The 19475-nt window shown below is 46.8% G+C and overlaps 2 protein-coding genes across 3 annotated transcripts; both read left to right on the forward strand.

The window, feature by feature from the left end:
• Positions 1 to 441: 441 nt before the first annotated feature.
• LOC149451802 (gastrula zinc finger protein XlCGF53.1-like) lies at positions 442 to 9609 on the forward strand. The gene is made up of 4 exons (XM_089690135.1): positions 442 to 513; positions 7310 to 7423; positions 8954 to 9149; positions 9587 to 9609. Exons 2-4 carry the CDS (start codon positions 7319 to 7321, stop codon positions 9607 to 9609), a joined length of 324 nt encoding a protein of 107 aa, XP_089546261.1. The 5' UTR covers positions 442 to 513; positions 7310 to 7318.
• LOC149451803 (uncharacterized) lies at positions 9370 to 15245 on the forward strand. 2 transcript variants are annotated; one of them, XM_089690146.1, is made up of 4 exons: positions 9370 to 9512; positions 9587 to 9793; positions 9883 to 10021; positions 13200 to 15245. In XM_089690146.1, exons 2-4 carry the CDS (start codon positions 9659 to 9661, stop codon positions 14357 to 14359), a joined length of 1434 nt encoding a protein of 477 aa, XP_089546272.1. In that variant the 5' UTR covers positions 9370 to 9512; positions 9587 to 9658; the 3' UTR covers positions 14360 to 15245. The 2 variants fall into 2 exon arrangements, with proteins under 2 accessions (XP_089546272.1, XP_089546273.1); XM_089690147.1 differs by lacking the exon at positions 9370 to 9512 and having other exon boundaries at positions 9551 to 9793.
• The last annotated feature ends 4230 nt before the right edge of the window (positions 15246 to 19475 follow it).

A 19475-nucleotide genomic window follows, 5' to 3' on the forward strand; every position in this document is an offset into this window, starting at 1 on the left:
TTAAATAATTTTTTTTAATTCCCGGCAATTCTTTTACATTCAGCGGTCAGTGGGGAACCCCGCTCACAGCTGAAACATTAACACTGGTTGTCACTACTAAAATACCGCATGACTTGATAAAATAACTCATACTGTATTTTAGCAGCGTTTACTTTTTTCTGACCTCCGGAACTGATTAATTGATTTTCAATGCATTCCTATGGGAAACGGCATTTTGGTTTATGAATTACGAAAAGCCCCGCAGAACGAATTAAATTTGTAAACCGCGGTACGCCTGTACAGTCCATACACACAGCACAAGGCCGGGGTCACACTACCAGACGCTTCTCGGGGCTGCAGTTCCTCTGAGCTCCACAAGGTGGTGATCTCACTTCTACCCAGACAGGAAGTCTCTATGGAAGACAGGCAGGAAGTGATGTCAGGTACAGACAGGAAGTGATGTCAGGTACAGACAGGAAGTTCCATGTGTCACAAAGACGGGAGGAAAGATTGCTGGAAGTGGCAGCAGAGGAGGTAATTTTCTATTTACACCCAGTAACCACCCCCGTCATGTCCATCCTTTTCCTCCATAGTCATGTCCGTATTCTTCCTCCATAGTCACTGTGACAACTTTATTCACTGTTTTATATATGTGGTCATAGGACACTACGGGGGCAGATTCCATCCAGAGAGGCAGAGACTTCTGCATTGGTACTACTGTTTATTATTCTTCTTTAACCCCTTGGGGACAAATATGCGACCTCACAGAACTGGCCTTTTTTCCGTGGGGGCCACGTATTTGCGTACCTGTCTTTGTGCTGGGAGCGCACCGCACTGCGCACTCCCAGCACAAATACCGCGGTGTCACTCAGAGCCCCGGGTCCTGTTCTAACGATCCGGGACTCCTGATTCCAGGTCACATGATCACTGTGATAGCCTCTGATTGGCTATCACAGTGATCAGTCACTGTACAGCCCGGCCCCCTTGTTTTTTTTTTTCTTTCTTTGAATGGAGGAGAGAGGAATACATTGTATCTCTCTAATTACTGGCATAGAGGGAAAAAAAATGTTTGTTATAAAAAAATTAAATATTAAAAATAAAAAAAACCTAGATCAAGGTTTGATCTAGTTCAGTGCCAGGGTTAGTGTTTGGGTCAGGGTCAAAAGTCAAGGTCAAAGGTCAGGATTTAACAAAAAAAATTGGTGTCAGTGTGTTTTAGGTAAAAAAAGACAAAAACAAAATGCGCACTATTGTTTCTGGGCTGTACTATGAGTACAAACAACAAATAACATACACATATATAGTATCGCTGTGATCGTCAAGAGCTGGAGAATTTATTTTGGGTTGTTCTCTGGTGGTAGGTTATGGTAGTAACAAGAAACACACAGCTAAATAAAAAAAAAAAAGATTTTTCTTTACTATTTTGGGCCAACTTTCCTTTGAAAATAATAATAAAAAAAAAAAAATCAGGAGCTATTCGTCACCATTTACCACCAAATGAAAGCCCAATTTGTTCTGAAAAAAAACCGCGGTATATTCCACCTGGATGTACAAAGTAGTTGTGATGATAGGTGCCGTTTTACTAACACATGTCAACGTTGCAAAATTGTGCTTAGGCATTAAGATTTGTTTCACCCTTAGGTGTGAAGGGGTTAAACCATTGTCATAATATAAAAGATTTGGACGTTCTTTGATCCTCATTCCCACCACTGAGGGGAAGCCACTATAGATGCCAACAAACAGCAATACAAACATGTGAGTGTAGTAAGTTAGTCTGCAGCCTCTCTGGGCGTCATCTGCTATTCCCTGAGTTTTATGTCCTTCCCTTTCATCACTTCCTGGGGCACCTCCTAGCTGGCTTGTCTATTTCAGACATGCTCAGTCTGTCCCACTTTGCCTGAGCAACCTTTGTTGTTGGAGCTCTCGTGTGTTCCCACTGAGAATCCTTTATAGTCTATCCATGTGCCGACCCCGGCTTCGTCCCTGACATCGCTCCTGTATAGTCTATCCGTGTACCGACCCCGGCTTCGTTCCTGACATCGCTCCTGTATAGTCTATCCGTGTACCGACCCCGGCTTCGTTCCTGACATCGCTCCTGTATAGTCTATCCGTGCACCGACCCCGGCTTCGTTCCTGACATCGCTCCTGTATAGTCTATCCGTGTACCGACCCCGGCTTCGTTCCTGACATCGCTCCTGTATAGTCTATCCGTGCACCGACCCCGGCTTCGTTCCTGACATCGCTCCTGTATAGTCTATCCGTGTACCGACCCCGGCTTCGTTCCTGACATTCCTCCTGTATAGTCTATCCGTGTGCCGACCCCGGCTTCGTTCCTGACATCGCTCCTGTATAGTCTATCCGTGTACCGACCCCGGCTTCGTTCCCGACATCGCTCCTGTATAGTCTATCTGTGTACTGACCCCGGCTTCGTTCCTGACATCGCTCCTGTATAGTCTATCCGTGCACCGACCCCGGCTTCGTTCCTGACATCGCTCCTGTATAGTCTATCCGTGTACCAACCCCGGCTTGTTCCTGACATCGCTCCTGTATAGTCTATCCGTGTACTGACCCCGGCTTCGTTCCTGACATGGCTCCTGTATAGTCTATCCGTGTACCGACCCCGGCTTCGTTCCTGACATCGCTCCTGTATAGTCTATCTACTGACCCCAGCTTCGTTCCTGACATCGCTCCTGTATAGTCTATCCATGTACCGACCCCGGCTTCGTTCCCGACATCGCTCCTGTATAGTCTATCTACTGACCCCAGCTTCGTTCCCGACATCACTCCTGTATAGTCTATCCATGTGCTGACCCCGGCTTCGTTCCTGACATCGCTCCTGTATAGTCTATCCGTGTACCGACCCCGGCGTCGTTCCTGACATCGCTCCTGTATAGTCTATCCGTGCACCGACCCCGGCTTCGTTCCTGACATCGCTCCTGTATAGTCTATCCGTGTACCGACCCCGGCTTCGTTCCTGACATCGCTCCTGTATAGTCTATCCGTGCACCGACCCCGGCTTCGTTCCTGACATCGCTCCTGTATAGTCTATCCGTGCACCGACCCCGGCTTGTTCCTGACATCGCTCCTGTATAGTCTATCCGTGTACTGACCCCGGCTTCGTTCCTGACATGGCTCCTGTATAGTCTATCCGTGTACCGACCCCGGCTTCGTTCCTGACATCGCTCCTGTATAGTCTATCTACTGACCCCAGCTTCGTTCCTGACATCGCTCCTGTATAGTCTATCCATGTACCGACCCCGGCTTCGTTCCCGACATCGCTCCTGTATAGTCTATCTACTGACCCCAGCTTCGTTCCCGACATCACTCCTGTATAGTCTATCCATGTGCTGACCCCGGCTTCGTTCCTGACATCGCTCCTGTATAGTCTATCCGTGTACCGACCCCGGCGTCGTTCCTGACATCGCTCCTGTATAGTCTATCCGTGCACCGACCCCGGCTTCGTTCCTGACATCGCTCCTGTATAGTCTATCCGTGTACCGACCCCGGCTTCGTTCCTGACATCGCTCCTGTATAGTCTATCCGTGCACCGACCCCGGCTTCGTTCCTGACATCGCTCCTGTATAGTCTATCCGTGCACCGACCCCGGCTTCGTTCCTGACATCGCTCCTGTATAGTCTATCCGTGTTCTGACCCCGGCTTCGTTCCTGACATCGCTCCTGTATAGTCTATCCGTGTACTGACCCCGGCTTCGTTCCTGACATCGCTCCTGTATAGTCTATCTGTGTGCCGACCCCGGCTTCGTTCCTGACATCGCTCCTGTATAGTCTATCCGTGTACTGACCCCGGCTTCGTTCCTGACATCGCTCCTGTATAGTCTATCTACTGACCCCAGCTTCGTTCCTGACATCGCTCCTGTATAGTCTATCCGTGCACCGACCCCGGCTTCGTTCCTGACATCGCTCCTGTATAGTCTATCCGTGCACCGACCCCGGCTTCGTTCCTGACATCGCTCCTGTATAGTCTATCCGTGTACCAACCCCGGCTTGTTCCTGACATCGCTCCTGTATAGTCTATCCGTGTTCTGACCCCGGCTTCGTTCCTGACATCGCTCCTGTATAGTCTATCCGTGTACTGACCCCGGCTTCGTTCCTGACATCGCTCCTGTATAGTCTATCTGTGTGCCGACCCCGGCTTCGTTCCTGACATCGCTCCTGTATAGTCTATTCGTGTACTGACCCCGGCTTCGTTCCTGACATCGCTCCTGTATAGTCTATCCGTGTACCGACCCCGGCTTCGTTCCTGACATCGCTCCTGTATAGTCTATTCGTGTACCGACCCCGGCTTCGTTCCTGACATCGCTCCTGTATAGTCTATCCGTGTACCGACCCCGGCTTCGTTCCTGACATCGCTCCTGTATAGTCTATCCGTGTACTGACCCCGGCGTCGTTCCTGACATCGCTCCTGTATAGTCTATCCGTGTTCTGACCCCGGCTTCGTTCCCGACATGGCTCCTGTATAGTCTATCCATGTGCTGACCCCGGCTTCGTTCCTGACATCGCTCCTGTATAGTCTATCCGTGTACCGACCCCGGCTTCGTTCCTGACATCGCTCCTGTATAGTCTATCTACTGACCCCAGCTTCGTTCCTGACATCGCTCCTGTATAGTCTATCCATGTACCGACCCCGGCTTCGTTCCCGACATCGCTCCTGTATAGTCTATCTACTGACCCCAGCTTCGTTCCCGACATCACTCCTGTATAGTCTATCCATGTGCTGACCCCGGCTTCGTTCCTGACATCGCTCCTGTATAGTCTATCCGTGTACCGACCCCGGCGTCGTTCCTGACATCGCTCCTGTATAGTCTATCCGTGCACCGACCCCGGCTTCGTTCCTGACATCGCTCCTGTATAGTCTATCCGTGTACCGACCCCGGCTTCGTTCCTGACATCGCTCCTGTATAGTCTATCCGTGCACCGACCCCGGCTTCGTTCCTGACATCGCTCCTGTATAGTCTATCCGTGCACCGACCCCGGCTTCGTTCCTGACATCGCTCCTGTATAGTCTATCCGTGTTCTGACCCCGGCTTCGTTCCTGACATCGCTCCTGTATAGTCTATCCGTGTACTGACCCCGGCTTCGTTCCTGACATCGCTCCTGTATAGTCTATCTGTGTGCCGACCCCGGCTTCGTTCCTGACATCGCTCCTGTATAGTCTATCCGTGTACTGACCCCGGCTTCGTTCCTGACATCGCTCCTGTATAGTCTATCTACTGACCCCAGCTTCGTTCCTGACATCGCTCCTGTATAGTCTATCCGTGCACCGACCCCGGCTTCGTTCCTGACATCGCTCCTGTATAGTCTATCCGTGCACCGACCCCGGCTTCGTTCCTGACATCGCTCCTGTATAGTCTATCCGTGTACCAACCCCGGCTTGTTCCTGACATCGCTCCTGTATAGTCTATCCGTGTTCTGACCCCGGCTTCGTTCCTGACATCGCTCCTGTATAGTCTATCCGTGTACTGACCCCGGCTTCGTTCCTGACATCGCTCCTGTATAGTCTATCCGTGTACTGACCCCGGCGTCGTTCCTGACATCGCTCCTGTATAGTCTATCCGTGTTCTGACCCCGGCTTCGTTCCCGACATGGCTCCTGTATAGTCTATCCATGTGCTGACCCCGGCTTCGTTCCTGACATCGCTCCTGTATAGTCTATCCGTGCACCGACCCCGGCTTCGTTCCTGACATCGCTCCTACATAGTCAATCTACTGACCCCAGCTTCGTTCCTGACATGGCTCCTGTATAGTCTATCCGTGTACCGACCCCGGCTTCGTTCCTGACATCGCTCCTGTATAGTCTATCCGTGTACTGACCCCGGCTTCGTTCCTGACATCGCTCCTGTATAGTCTATCTGTGTGCCGACCCCGGCTTCGTTCCTGACATCGCTCCTGTATAGTCTATCCGTGTACTGACCCCGGCTTCGTTCCTGACATCGCTCCTGTATAGTCTATCTACTGACCCCAGCTTCGTTCCTGACATCGCTCCTGTATAGTCTATCCGTGCACCGACCCCGGCTTCGTTCCTGACATCGCTCCTGTATAGTCTATCCGTGCACCGACCCCGGCTTCGTTCCTGACATCGCTCCTGTATAGTCTATCCGTGCACCGACCCCGGCTTCGTTCCTGACATCGCTCCTGTATAGTCTATCCGTGTACCAACCCCGGCTTGTTCCTGACATCGCTCCTGTATAGTCTATCCGTGTACCGACCCCGGCTTCGTTCCTGACATCGCTCCTGTATAGTCTATCCGTGTACTGACCCCGGCGTCGTTCCTGACATCGCTCCTGTATAGTCTATCCGTGTTCTGACCCCGGCTTCGTTCCCGACATGGCTCCTGTATAGTCTATCCATGTGCTGACCCCGGCTTCGTTCCTGACATCGCTCCTGTATAGTCTATCCGTGCACCGACCCCGGCTTCGTTCCTGACATCGCTCCTACATAGTCAATCTACTGACCCCAGCTTCGTTCCTGACATGGCTCCTGTATAGTCTATCCATGTGCTGACCCCAGCTTCGTTCCTGACATCGCTCCTACATAGTCTATCCGTGTACCGACCCCGGCTTCGTTCCTGACATCGCTCCTACATAGTCAATCTACTGACCCCAGCTTCGTTCCTGACATGGCTCCTGTATAGTCTATCCGTGTACCGACCCCGGCTTCGTTCCTGACATCGCTCCTGTATAGTCTATCCGTGTTCTGACCCCGGCTTCGTTCCTGACATCGCTCCTGTATAGTCTATCCGTGTACTGACCCCGGCTTCGTTCCTGACATCGCTCCTGTATAGTCTATCCGTGTACCGACCCCAGCTTCGTTCCTGACATTGCTAGTTTTCCGCCTGTCCTGACCTCGGCTTGCCTACTGGACTCCCTTTGTCTTCTCCCTTTAAACTCTGCTCCCGCTAGCGATCTCCTCTACCTCAGCTGGGTGTACCTGGGGGCCGCGACCTGGTCCCAGCCTGCTGCAAGTACATCCCCACCATCAGGGGCCCTGGTGAACAAGCAGGTTGGGGCTTAGACTCCGCGCCCTGGGGAACCCCAAGTTGTAGATCAAAGAGCTCACTACCACAGCTGCTGACAGTGAGTTGGTCAACATTTTTTTGGCATCTCATACGCATTGTAGTGTGGCGTCACTGTTAGCGTGTATTTTAGCTTTGGTACCTCTGCAAGCAACAGCTTTTAAAAATACAAACACTGGAGGGGATTAGCGCCCTCCACATGTGCCAGTTCCTACAGGGGGCAGTCTGCCTATTATTGTCTTAAATCCCTATTCTAATATTGTACAACCAATACAGTCCAGATAATTGTCTGTCTGCAGAAAACCTACATGGATCACATGACCACATCAATGAGGATGGAGAAGGACCGGAGTCACATGACTGAGAGGATACTAAACCTCACCCTGGAGATCATCTACCTGCTGACCGGAGAGGTGAGGATTATTCTAGGAGGTCACATGACATCACTCTTATCTCTATTAATAAAACACAGACCTGACCGGAGAGGTGAGGAGGATTCTGGGAGGTCACATGACATCACTCATCTCTATTAATAAAACACAGACCTGACCGGAGAGGTGAGGAGGATTCTAGGAGGTCACATGACATCACTCTTATCTCTATTAATAAAACACAGACCTGACCGGAGAGGTGAGGATTATTCTAGGAGGTCACATGACATCACTCTTATCTCTATTAATAAAACACAGACCTGACCTGACCGGAGAGGTGAGGAGGATTCTGGGAGGTCACATGACATCACTCTGATCTCTATTAATAAAACACAGACCTGACCAGAGAGGTGAGGAGGATTCTGGGAAGTCACATGACATCTCTTATTCCTATTGACCGCTTCCCATCCGCCCTATAGCAGAAGTACTGCTTCAGGGCGGCACATGTGTTCAAAATCATGTGTATATATATATATATATATGTATGTGTATATATATATATATATGTGTGATTTTGCATTTCTGGGTAGGAAATGCAAAATCACTATTCATGGCCTCGGCTGTCAATCACCGGGTCCCGGCCAGTGATTACTCGCCGGCGCCCGGGGATTGCTGAGGATCTCTGATGGGGGAACGGTTAGTAAACAAAACAGTTCTCTCCCCTCTCAGCTTCTGCACACTGCTTTGTATGGCTCTCCACAGCACAGCCATACAAAGCAGTGTGCTTAAAGTGAAGAACAAACACACAGCCCCATAGTACACTCCCAGCACACAGTTAACCCTTTGATCACCCCAGATGTTAACCCCTTCCTGCCCAGTGCCATTAGTACAGTGTCAGTGCTTTTTATTAGCACTGATCACTGTATTGGTGTCACTGGGGATGTCAGTGACAGTTAGTTCCTCCCCAGTGTCAGAATTTTCGTCGCAGTCCCGCTATAAGTCGCTGATCACTGCCATTAGAAATAGAAAAAAAATCCCAGCCATTTGTGAACGCTATAACTTTCACGTTATCCAATTAATTTACACGTATTGGAATTTGTTTAGCAAAGACATGGAGCAGAATACATTTTGGCCTAAATTTATGATGAAATTTGATTTTTTTTTTATTTTATACTGGTCACGTTTAATTGCAAAAAGTCAAAAATATTGCTTTTTTTCTCAAAATTGTCGGTATTTTTTTGCTTATAACACAAAAAATAAAAACTTACAGGCGATCAAATACCACCGAAAGAAAGCTCAATTCGTTGGAAAAAAAAGGACGTAAGTTTCATTTGGCTGCAGCATTGCACGACCGCGCAATTGTCAGTTAAAATAATGCAGTGCCGTAACTCAAAAAATGGCCTAGTCATGAAGGGGGGGAAATCCTCGGGTGGGCAAGTGGTTAATAAAACACAGACCTGACCGGAGAGGTGAGGATTCTGGGAGGTCACATGACATCACACAGACCTGACCGGAGAGGAGAGAAGGATTCTGGGATTCTAACATGATATTCCTATTGGTTCCTCAATACAGAGATTTCCTCCTCTGAAGTCAGGTGATCATATGACCATCACAGTGCCTCCATGTGACTCCCTAAACCCTGAGAGACACAACATGCAGAAGATTCTAGAAGTCACCAAGAAGATGATGGAGCTGCTGACAGGAGAGGTGAGCGGTGCCGGGAATTCTGGGACATTCTCCAGTAACAGACAAGGGATGTGTCTGGATGGTGACTGTATCATTGTGTGTGTCAGGTTCCTATAAGGTGTCAGGGTGTCACTGTCTATTTCTCCATGGAGGAGTGGGAGTATTTAGAAGGACACAAGGATCTCTACAAGGACGTCATGATGGACAATCAGCCGCCCCTCACATCACCGGGTAAGAGGAGACTTTATTGTAAAGGAGAGAGCAGTACGGAGGATCCACCTAGATCCCCCATCATCTGATAAACACATAGAAACAATGGATTCAGTCAGTGTGTGTGTTTCCTACAGATGGATCCAGTCATGGGAACCCACCAGAGAGATGTCCCCGTCCTCTGTATTCCCGGGATTCCACACAGGAAGATCACACCATCCCTCACCATCATCAGGTAGATGATTGACAGTTATTTCTGGTTGTAATTTATACACAAGCATTACAGTGAATGTGTTATTATATATTCAGAATGGAAACTTCGAAGATTATAATATTGCTGTCAAGAAGGAATTTAAAGAGGAGGATGAGGAGTATGGAGTGATGGAGGAGTTTTCAGAAGGACACAAGGATATGATGGAGCCGCCTAATGCCAGGAACCCACCAGAGAGATGTCCCCGTCCTCTGTATTCCCAGGATTCCACACAGGAAGGTCACACCATCCCTCACCATCATCAGGTAGATGAGGAACAATCACTGATAGTATCATTAGGATCTGTACATTATCTGCATTGTTACCATTGATGGCATTTTTATTATATATTCAGAGTGGAAACTTGAGAGATCCTAAAGTTGATGTTAAGGCAGAAGAAGAGGCGTATGTGAGGGATGATCAGCAGTCTATGGAGGAGGATGGAATAACGGGGACATTTATAGAGGAGGACACTCCTACAGAGATCAGCACAGGTGGGTCATGAACACTAAATCCATTCCTCCACCCATACTGCTCACTGATTGGTCCAGAGCAGGGCGGGGACTGGGTGATATCAGCCTGTAATCCCCTGGTCACTTTCCTGAGCTGTGTTCCCCGTCCTGTATTCCTGGATTTCTCTCGGATAATCTTCCTTCTCTGTGCTGCAGACACAATTTATGTATCTAGACTGGATTTATGGAGATTCTGGGGTTCAGCTGGCAGAATAATGTTGATTTTGTTCATGTTCATTGCTGTACCTAGGCACCTGGGGCCTTGGGTCTTCTTGAGTCTTCTTCTCCATGCCCAGTTCTAGTAAGATCTCTAACAGGACAAACCTCCCAGGGTTACTCTGTGGTCTGCTGGCTGTGCCGGGTGGAGGGATATGTCTGTATAGTCTCAGACCCAAGTCACTGAGTGCAGTCTCAGGAGATAGGAGGCAGCGGTGTGGGACCTCTGCAACTTGTCTCAGTTAAGTAAACATTTAGATTACTGATGATTACTGAAAAACCATATTCTGAGTCCTGACCATTGCAATGTATAATTTATATTGTACATTATGTAATCTTAGGCCCTGCACTACATACTCTATGGTATGTAGCGCTCACCCCTAGAGGGGCCGTTGGAAATAAGTGGGTCTCCCTTACCTGTGCAGGGGCTGCCAGCCCAGGTACCAGAGTAATGCCCCCCACTAAATGTCTAGGTTCCATCAGACCCTCAGCTAAGTACATGCTGAGGCCCCATAGCAACAGCTGTTGAGTAACACAGGTTGCCTCCCAGGACTGAGAGGGCTCTAAACAGCCCTCTCAGACAATTATCTTTTCCCCAGCCACCTTCTAGGATTCCCCTCCCAGGGATTGGCTGAGGTAAGATAACCCAGTGGCTGGCCTTCCTACTCTATTTCTGGAAGCTTCTTCCAGAGGCAGGCAGGAGCAATCAACCACCAGACTTGGTGAGATCCATCCAGAAATAGAAAATAGATTGCTGCTCCAGAAGAGCCCAAAACTTAATTTATCCAACCTAGGGTAGGATGATACATGTACATATAAAGCTGTTCATAATACTGCCCCAAACTACATCACCGATCTGGTATACAAATACCACCCAAAACATACTCTCTGCTCCTCACAAGACCTCCTACTCTAGTTCCCTGGTCTCCTCCTCCCATGCCCGTCTCCAGGGCTTCCCCCATCCTCTGGAACTCCCTGCCCCAATCCATCAGCCTATCACCTACTCTCCTCACCTTTAGGTGCACTCTGAAAACCCATCTCTTCAGGGAAGCCTACCCCGCCCTCAGCTAATTACTGAACTCCTCCACTCCTCCTACCACTCCATCCCCCACAGCTATTTCCTCCTGTACCACTCTCCCCTCCCTCCTAGATTGTAAGCTCCAAGGAGCAGGGCCCTCGAACCCCTCGTGTATTTTATTGTATTGTTACTGTACTGTCTCGTGTACTGTCTCCCATTATAATGTACAGCGCTGAGCAAACTGTTGGCGCTATATAAACCCTGTATAATAATAATAATAATACATTACCTACTCCTGATACTATATACTGTAGTTCTAATTACAGTTTTTTTCAATACGTTGTACATTACATACTCCTGATCTCTGCACTATATATATATATATTGTACATTATATACTCCTGACCTCTGCACTATATATATATATATATATATATATATATTGTACTTTACATACTCCTGACCTCTGCACTATATATATTGTACATTATATACTTCTGACCCCTGATATATATATATATTTATTTTTTTTTTTTGTATATTGCTAGTAGGTTGAAAGCTCTAATGCCAGAGCTGATACACCTAGATCAAGTTGGGTTTATACCAGGAAGAGAAGGTGGAGATAATAGATTGAGATCTTTATTGCTCTTACAAAAGAGTAATAGGGGGAGGTCCCCAATTCTATTCCTGTTGATAGATGCCGAAAAAAAGCATTCGACAGGGTAGATTGTGGATTTATGATGAGCACTTTAGAGGTGATAGGATTAGGGCCAAAAATGCTTCAGTGGATAAAATGTTTATATGGTCACCCATCAGCAGCAGTAAAGAGTAATGGTACATTGTCGGAGTCTTTTGAGATGTACAATGGAACGAGGCAGGGATGCCCACTCTCACCTCTCTTGTGTGTGTTAGGGAGCCCCTTTTAGCAACGATACGGAAACGTTTAGATATAAAAGGATTCAGATAGCACAAGTAGAACATAAAATGGCAGAAATATGTTAGTTTATGTGGTAAATCCCAGAATAACTTTGCCGAATTTAATGCAAACTTTAAAACATTATGGAGAACTATCACATTTTAAAATTAATCTTGCAAAATCTGAGTTTCTAGATATCAATATATCGAAAGTAGAAAGACAAGTATTACAAGAAAAATTTCCTTTTAAATGGCAGGATAAAAAATTAAAGCATTTAGGAATAAAGTTAACACCGTCCATCAAGAGCATATATCAAGCGAACTACAGGCGTACCTCAGTTTACGAATATAATTCGTTCTGCGGGACTTTTCGTAATGCGAAAAATTTGTAAACCGAAACGCGTTTTCCCATAGGAGTGCGTACATTACATACATTTTGTTCCACCCATTTCCTACCAGCTGGACATTTTATATTGGATGATGTGATTGGAGCACAGACTTTTACATAGTGATAATAATGTGATAACATCCTCCAACTTTGGACCCTTAAACAGAAAGTGATAATGAGGGAGGAGTCAATACCCAATGATGTTGGTCTTCAGGATCAGTCCAGTCTTCATCTTGGTTCTCCCCCCATCCTCACTCTCTGACCTCTGGTGGGGCTCAGCCCCGCTGTTCTTCATGACTAAATCATGGACTAAATAAGGAAGTGCAGTACTTCTTGTGTTGGGAAGATGGCGATGAGTGATAGAGGGGGTGGGGACCCTCGTCCTATAATCCCCTCATCACCGTCCCTCCTATAAAAGACAGTTCTGGTTGTTTCCTCACTCTCTGACTAAGGTCCATGAATAAAGAAATGACCTGGTAGGAGATCAGAGGAGCCATTTCCTAGTTCCCTTGAGGGTGGAATTGTAAGCTCCTCAGAGACCAAGCTGCCTGATGTGGGCGGAGTCCTAGTTTGGGGGACCAATCAGCTCCTGTCTAGTAATCCTCTTTGTCTTTGTATTTTAGTCCATGGCCGGGAGATGAGGAAAACCTCCGAGGATTGTCTCACTTTGTCTCCAGACTGGAAAGTAGAAGATGAGGACATCACACAGTATAGTCCAGGAGAAAACCCGACTCCCTCCAATGTCCATCCGGCACCACCCAGTGTAGATGGACCATCGGATTCCTCGTATCCTGAGGAACCTCAGACTGTGTGGGACCGGGCCGGCCTTCCAACAGAGAAGAGGTTCTCCTGTACTGAGTGCGGAAAAAGTTTCAATTCTAAATCCGGGCTTAATAAGCACAAAAAATCTCACACAGACGAAAAGCCGTATTCCTGCCCTGAGTGCGGGAAATGTTTTGTAAATAAATCAAAGCTTGTCACACATCAGAGATCTCACACGGGGGAGAAGCTGAATTCCTGTCCTTATTGCGGGAAATGTTTTTCATGGAAATCCAGTCTTTACAAACATCTGAGATTGCACACGGGGGAAAAGCCATATTCCTGTACTGAGTGTGGGAAATGTTTTTCAGACAAGACTGAATTTACCAATCATCAGAGAGTTCACACGGGGGAGAAGCCATTTTTCTGTCCTGAGTGCGGGAAATATTTTTCACAGAAGTCCAATCTTTATATTCATCAGAGATTGCACAAAGGTGAGAAGCCGTATTCCTGTGCTGAGTGTGGGAAATGTTTTTCACAGAAGTCCAACTTTTATATTCATCAGAGATCTCACACGGGTGAGAAGCCGTATTCCTGTCCCGAGTGCGGGAAATGTTTTTCACAGAAGTCCAATCTTTACATTCATCAAAGATTGCACAAAGGTGAGCAGCCGTATTCCTGTCCTGAGTGCGGGAAATGTTTTTCAAACAACTGTCATCTCTTCAGACATCAGAAATCTCACACGGGGGAGAAGCCGTATCCCTGTCCTGAGTGCGGGAGATGTTTTGCAGAGAAGTACAACCTTAACATGCATCTGAAAACTCACACGGGTAAAAAGCCGCACTCCTGTCCTGAGTGCGGAAAGTGTTTTTCGCATAAGTCGAATCTTTATATTCATCAGAGATTGCACACGGGTGAGAAGCCGTATTCTTGTCATGAGTGCGGGAAATGTTTTGTACAAAAAATAGAACTTGTCAGACATCAGAGATCTCAACACGGGATAGAATCTGTATCCCCGTCCTGAATTCAGGAAATGTTTTTCAAGGAAGTCCAATCTTTACAAAGATCAGGGATTGTACACAGGTCAGAAACCTTATCCCTGATCTGAGTGAAATGTTTTGTGCAAAAATCAGTTCTTTTCACACATCAGAGGTCTCCTGTCCTGAGTGCGGGAAATGTTTTTCATTGATGTCCAATCTTTAGAGACAACAGAGGGCTCACAAGGGGGAGAAGTCTCTTTCCTGTCCTGAGTGTGGAAAATGTTTTTCACAGAAGTTTCATCTTTACAGACATCACATCTCACACAGGGGAGAAGCCGTATTCCTGTCCTGAGTGCAGGAAATGTTTTTCACAGAAGTTCAATCTTTCCAGACATCAGAGGGCTCACACGGGGGAGAAATCTCTTTCCTGTCCTGAGTGCGTAAAATGTTTTTCAAAGAAGTTTCATCTTTACGGACATCAGAGATCTCACATGGGGGAGAAGCCACTTTCCTGTCCTGAGTGAGGGAAATGTTCCTCACTGAAGTCCTGTCTTCCTGTACATCGGGATCCCACACAACCCTGGAGGTGTATTAGTGCCTTGAGTGCGGGAAATGTCTTCTAGATGAATGTTGCTGGACATCCCAGCTCTCATGTGGGGAAGAAGCACACCCTGATATACACCTCAGATATACTCCATGGCTGATCTTCATCATGGAAGAAACAGTTCATAAGGAGGTCAGAGGTCACCAAAGACGTGGATGAAGTGTGGGACCGGGTTGGCCATTGATAGCAGGAGAATAAAAATGGAGTCCTCACCTTTCATTGGCTGAGTACATTTTGTGGTGGAAGATTTCACAAACACGTAAAGTTGTATTTTTATAAAAAATTAATTAAACGAATGTGACCAACACTCACCCAACCATGACAAATGTCGATTGTTGTTATATTTCATACACTGATTTCCTATGACCGATGGCTCCATCTGTGGCCAGAATGTGGTATTGCTCTGTTTTTGCTGATGGAGGTATTTCAGGAAACAAATGCCCCATTACGGCCACTAGATGGAGCTGAATATTATAGGAAATCACGAGGTTAATTAAATTATGGCCTGAATTTGTTTTTTTTTACAGCCGGGCAAATGCTCAACACACTCGACCAACAAACGTTCTGCTTATTGACTCCTTATTTCACTATGTCAGGCCTGGTTTCTTTGTTTTTTTCCCTCCATTCACACAGAAGGGATGTACATGCACTTTCACCAGATGACTTGTCAGTTTTTTTTATGAACAGACCCCTAAATGTCAGGAGACGGTTATTTGACCCCTTCACATCTAAGGGCAAAACAGAGCATAATGCCTAAGTAAAATTTTGCAACTTTGATCTGTGTTCGTAAAATCGTACATATCATCGCAGCTACTTTGTACATCCAGGTGGATTATACCGCGGGGTTTTCTTAACCCCTTCATGCCGGCGCCTCCTGGCCCTTTAAGAGTTTCAGAAGCCGGGAGGCGGGGTTTAGCGATCATGAGACCACTGTGACACATCGTCACGGCGGTCACATGATCGGGAAAGGTCCCGATCGAAAGAGGAGATCGGGACCTTTCTGTGAGTACTGGACATGTGTGCTGGGTGTGCGCTCTCAGCACATGTTTTTTTCTTACCTGAACGCAAATGTGCGGCCCAGGGGTGGACTGACCATTTGAAAACTCGGGCACTGCCCGAGGGCCCGGGGTCAGTAGGGGGCCCCATGAGATGCCCCTGGTACCTTTTTCATAGGCTTTTTTGAGTTTGGGCAAGGACACAGGGGCCCCATGATCCCCTATTGCCCGGGAGCCCCATGAGTTGTCACTCCGCCCCTGATGCGGCCACTCAGCATCTAGGCCCAGACACCAGGAGTGAAGAGGTTAAACAAATTGGGCTTTCATTTGGTGGTAAATTGGAATAGATATCTCCTGATTTTTTTTTTTTTATCATCAAAGGAAACCTGGGCCAAAATAAAAATGTAACAAAAATGTTTTTTAAAAAAAATTATAATTTTTGGTTATAAACTAATTTGGGTTATTTATTTTTTTTACTAAAAAGATAGATGAATACATTTTGGTAAATGGGAATGGATATCTCCCGATTTTCTTTTTTTATTATTATCAAAGGAAACCTGGCCCGAAATAAAAATGGAAAAAATATTTTTACAAAAATTATAATTTTTGGTTATAAACTAATTTTGGGTTATTTATTTTTTTTACTAAAAAGATAGATGAATACATTTTGGTAAATGGGAATGGATATCTCCCGATTTTCTTTTTTTATTATTATCAAAGGAAACCTGGCCCAAAATAAAAATGGAAAATTTTTTTTTAAATTATAATTTTTGGTTATAAACTAATTTGGGTTATTTATTTAGTTTTTTACTAAAAAGATAGGTGAATACATTTTGGTAAATGGGAATGGATATCTCCTGATTTCTTTTTTTATTATTATTATCCAAGGAGAACCGGCCCAAAATAGTAAAAAAAATATTTTTTTTTAAATGTAGCTGTGTGTTTCTTGTTACTGCCATAACCTACTCTTTTGTTGCTCATTCGATTTTGTTCCAAGCTCTGTTTTCCACTTTTCCAAAAAATATTTGGGGGGCCGAGCCCTCCGTTTCAGTAAGGACTCTGTAAATCCTAGAGGTGGTGTGTTTTTGTATTCTATTTATCCTCAGCAATTGTTCTAGAGGAGCCTTTCTCAACCTTTCTCGACTCTTCAGGGGTGCCTTGAGGACTCTTCAGGGGTGCCTTGAGGACTCTTCAGGGATGCCTTGAGGACTCTTCAGGGGTCCCTTGTCAAAGTTTCTAAAAATTGCCCAAAACTTGTATAGCAGCCAGTGAGTGGAACAAGTGTGCCTTTTAGTTACACAAAGCCACAAGTTTTCATTGTGCATTGTTACGACCTTCTAGCCGCCGGCGTCCTTACAACCAATGACATCGTCCGTTGATAGGGATGATGTCAGTTGCCTGGGCAGCATCCTAGTTTGACCCTCCCCTGCACTGATAGGCAGCACTGATGGGCACTGATAGGCTGACACTGATATGCAACAAAGATGGTCACTGATAGGCGGCACTGAGGAGCTGGCACTGATATTTGGCAGTGATGGGCACTGATATGCAACAATGATGGGCACAGATAGGCGGCACTAATATGCAACAATGATGGGCACTGATAGGCAGCACTGATGAGCTAGCACTAATATGCAACAATGATGGGCACTGATAGGCAGCACTAATGGGTAGATATAGGATTGATATTATTGTTTGGCGCTTTCTTTTTCTTTTTTATATTTTTTTACTAATGGGTAGCCGCCAGATTCCTGACAACCAATGACATCATCCATTGATAAGGAGGGTGTCAGCTGCCTGCTCAGCTAGTTTGACCCTCCCCCGTCCCTCTCCATCAATGCTGGGGTCACATTAGCTGCGTTGTGGAGAAAAACTGAGGGAGAAGAGAAACATGGGCATACTAGCCAGTACCAGTGTGCAAAAGTATATTTGCTTTGGAAGAATAAATCCCCTCTAATGTTGGGTGTCCTACATGTGTGGATGTTGCTGCGTTATAGACAACTATTAGAATAGTTTTTCACTTTTTTTTTTTAATCCAAACAACTTTTATCGTCAAAGAAAATAAAAGTGGGAGCCATGCTTACAGGATGGTGAAGGCATGAAGATACAATCAGAATAGTGTACAGTGATAAAACTTGGATGTGCAGATCCATGTGACATGTGAAAACCGCAAGCATTAACCAGACACAGCATGAAATATAAGGAGCCAGGACTACCTTGACAAGGCAGAATATAAAAACCAAAAAGAAATGATGAGTTCACCGAAGACACCATGAAAAGGTCTATGGGTGTACTGGAGAACTTCCTGAGGGATATATGGCGTTCTCTGCCGCAGAGTAAGGTATCACAACTGCAGGAGTCTGTCTGCGAACAACTGTGAAGGGGCAGTTTTTCAGTTTAGAATGGGATGTCCTTTTAAAATTATGGACAGTCTAAAGGCACCCCAATTTAGAATGGGGTGCTTCAAGATTGTCCATAATATTAAATGGTTCCTCGGGACTGTCCATAATATTAAAGGGTGCCTCAAGACTGTCCATAATTATAAAGGGTGCCTCGGGACCTGTCACGTGTCCCAGAAGACTTCGGGGAGAGAGGCAATCGCAGCAGAAGTTGTCATATTCGGGTACCTGATCCCCAACGTTCTGCAGTCTCTGGTCATCTCCTGTACTGTGTCCGCAGTCTCTGGTCATCCCCTGTACTGTGTCCACAGTCTCTGGTCATCCCTGTACTGTCCGCAGTCTCTGGTCATCTCCTGTACTGTGTCCGCAGTCTCTGGTCATCCCCTGTACTGTGTCCGCAGTCTCTGGTCATCTCCTGTGCTGTGTCCGCGGTCCCTGGTCATCCCCTGTACTGTGTCCGCAGTCTCTGGTCATCTCCTGTACTATGTCCGCGGTCTCTGGTCATCTCCTGTACTGTGTCCGCGGTCTCTGGTCATCTCCTGTACTGTGTCCGCGGTCTCTGGTCATCTCCTGTAGTATGTCTGCAGTCTCTGGTCATCTTCTGTACTGTGTCCGCAGTCTCTGGTCATCTCCTGTACTGTGTCCGCAGTCTCTGGTCATCTCCTGTAGTATGTCTGCAGTCTCTGGTCATCACCTGTACTGTCTGCAGTCTCTGGTCATCTCCTGTACTGTGTCCACAGTCTCTGGTCATCTCCTGTACTGTGTCCGCAGTCTCTGGTCATCTCCTGTACTGTGTCCGCGGTCTCTGGTCATCTCCTGTACTAGGTCCGCGGTCTCTGGTCATCTCATGTACTGTGTCCGCGGTCTCTGGTCATCTCCTGTACTGTGTCCGCGGTCTCTGGTCATCTCCTGTACTGTGTCCGCGGTCTCTGGTCATCTGCTGCACTGTGTCCGCGGTCTCTGGTCATCTCCTATACTAGGTCCGCGGTCTCTGGTCATCTCCTGTACTGTGTCCGCGGTCTCTGGTCATCTCCTGTACTGTGTCCGCGGTCTCTGGTCATCTCCTGTACTGTGTCCGCAGTCTCTGGTCATCTCCTGTACTGTGTCCGCAGTCTCTGGTCATCTCCTGTAGTATGTCTGCAGTCTCTGGTCATCCCCTGTA

The sequence above is a fragment of the Staurois parvus genome, unplaced genomic scaffold, assembly GCF_062004578.1.
Source record: "Staurois parvus isolate SC_StPar_1 unplaced genomic scaffold, SC_StPar_1.0 ptg000519l, whole genome shotgun sequence".
Classification (NCBI taxonomy): Eukaryota; Metazoa; Chordata; class Amphibia; order Anura; family Ranidae; genus Staurois; species Staurois parvus.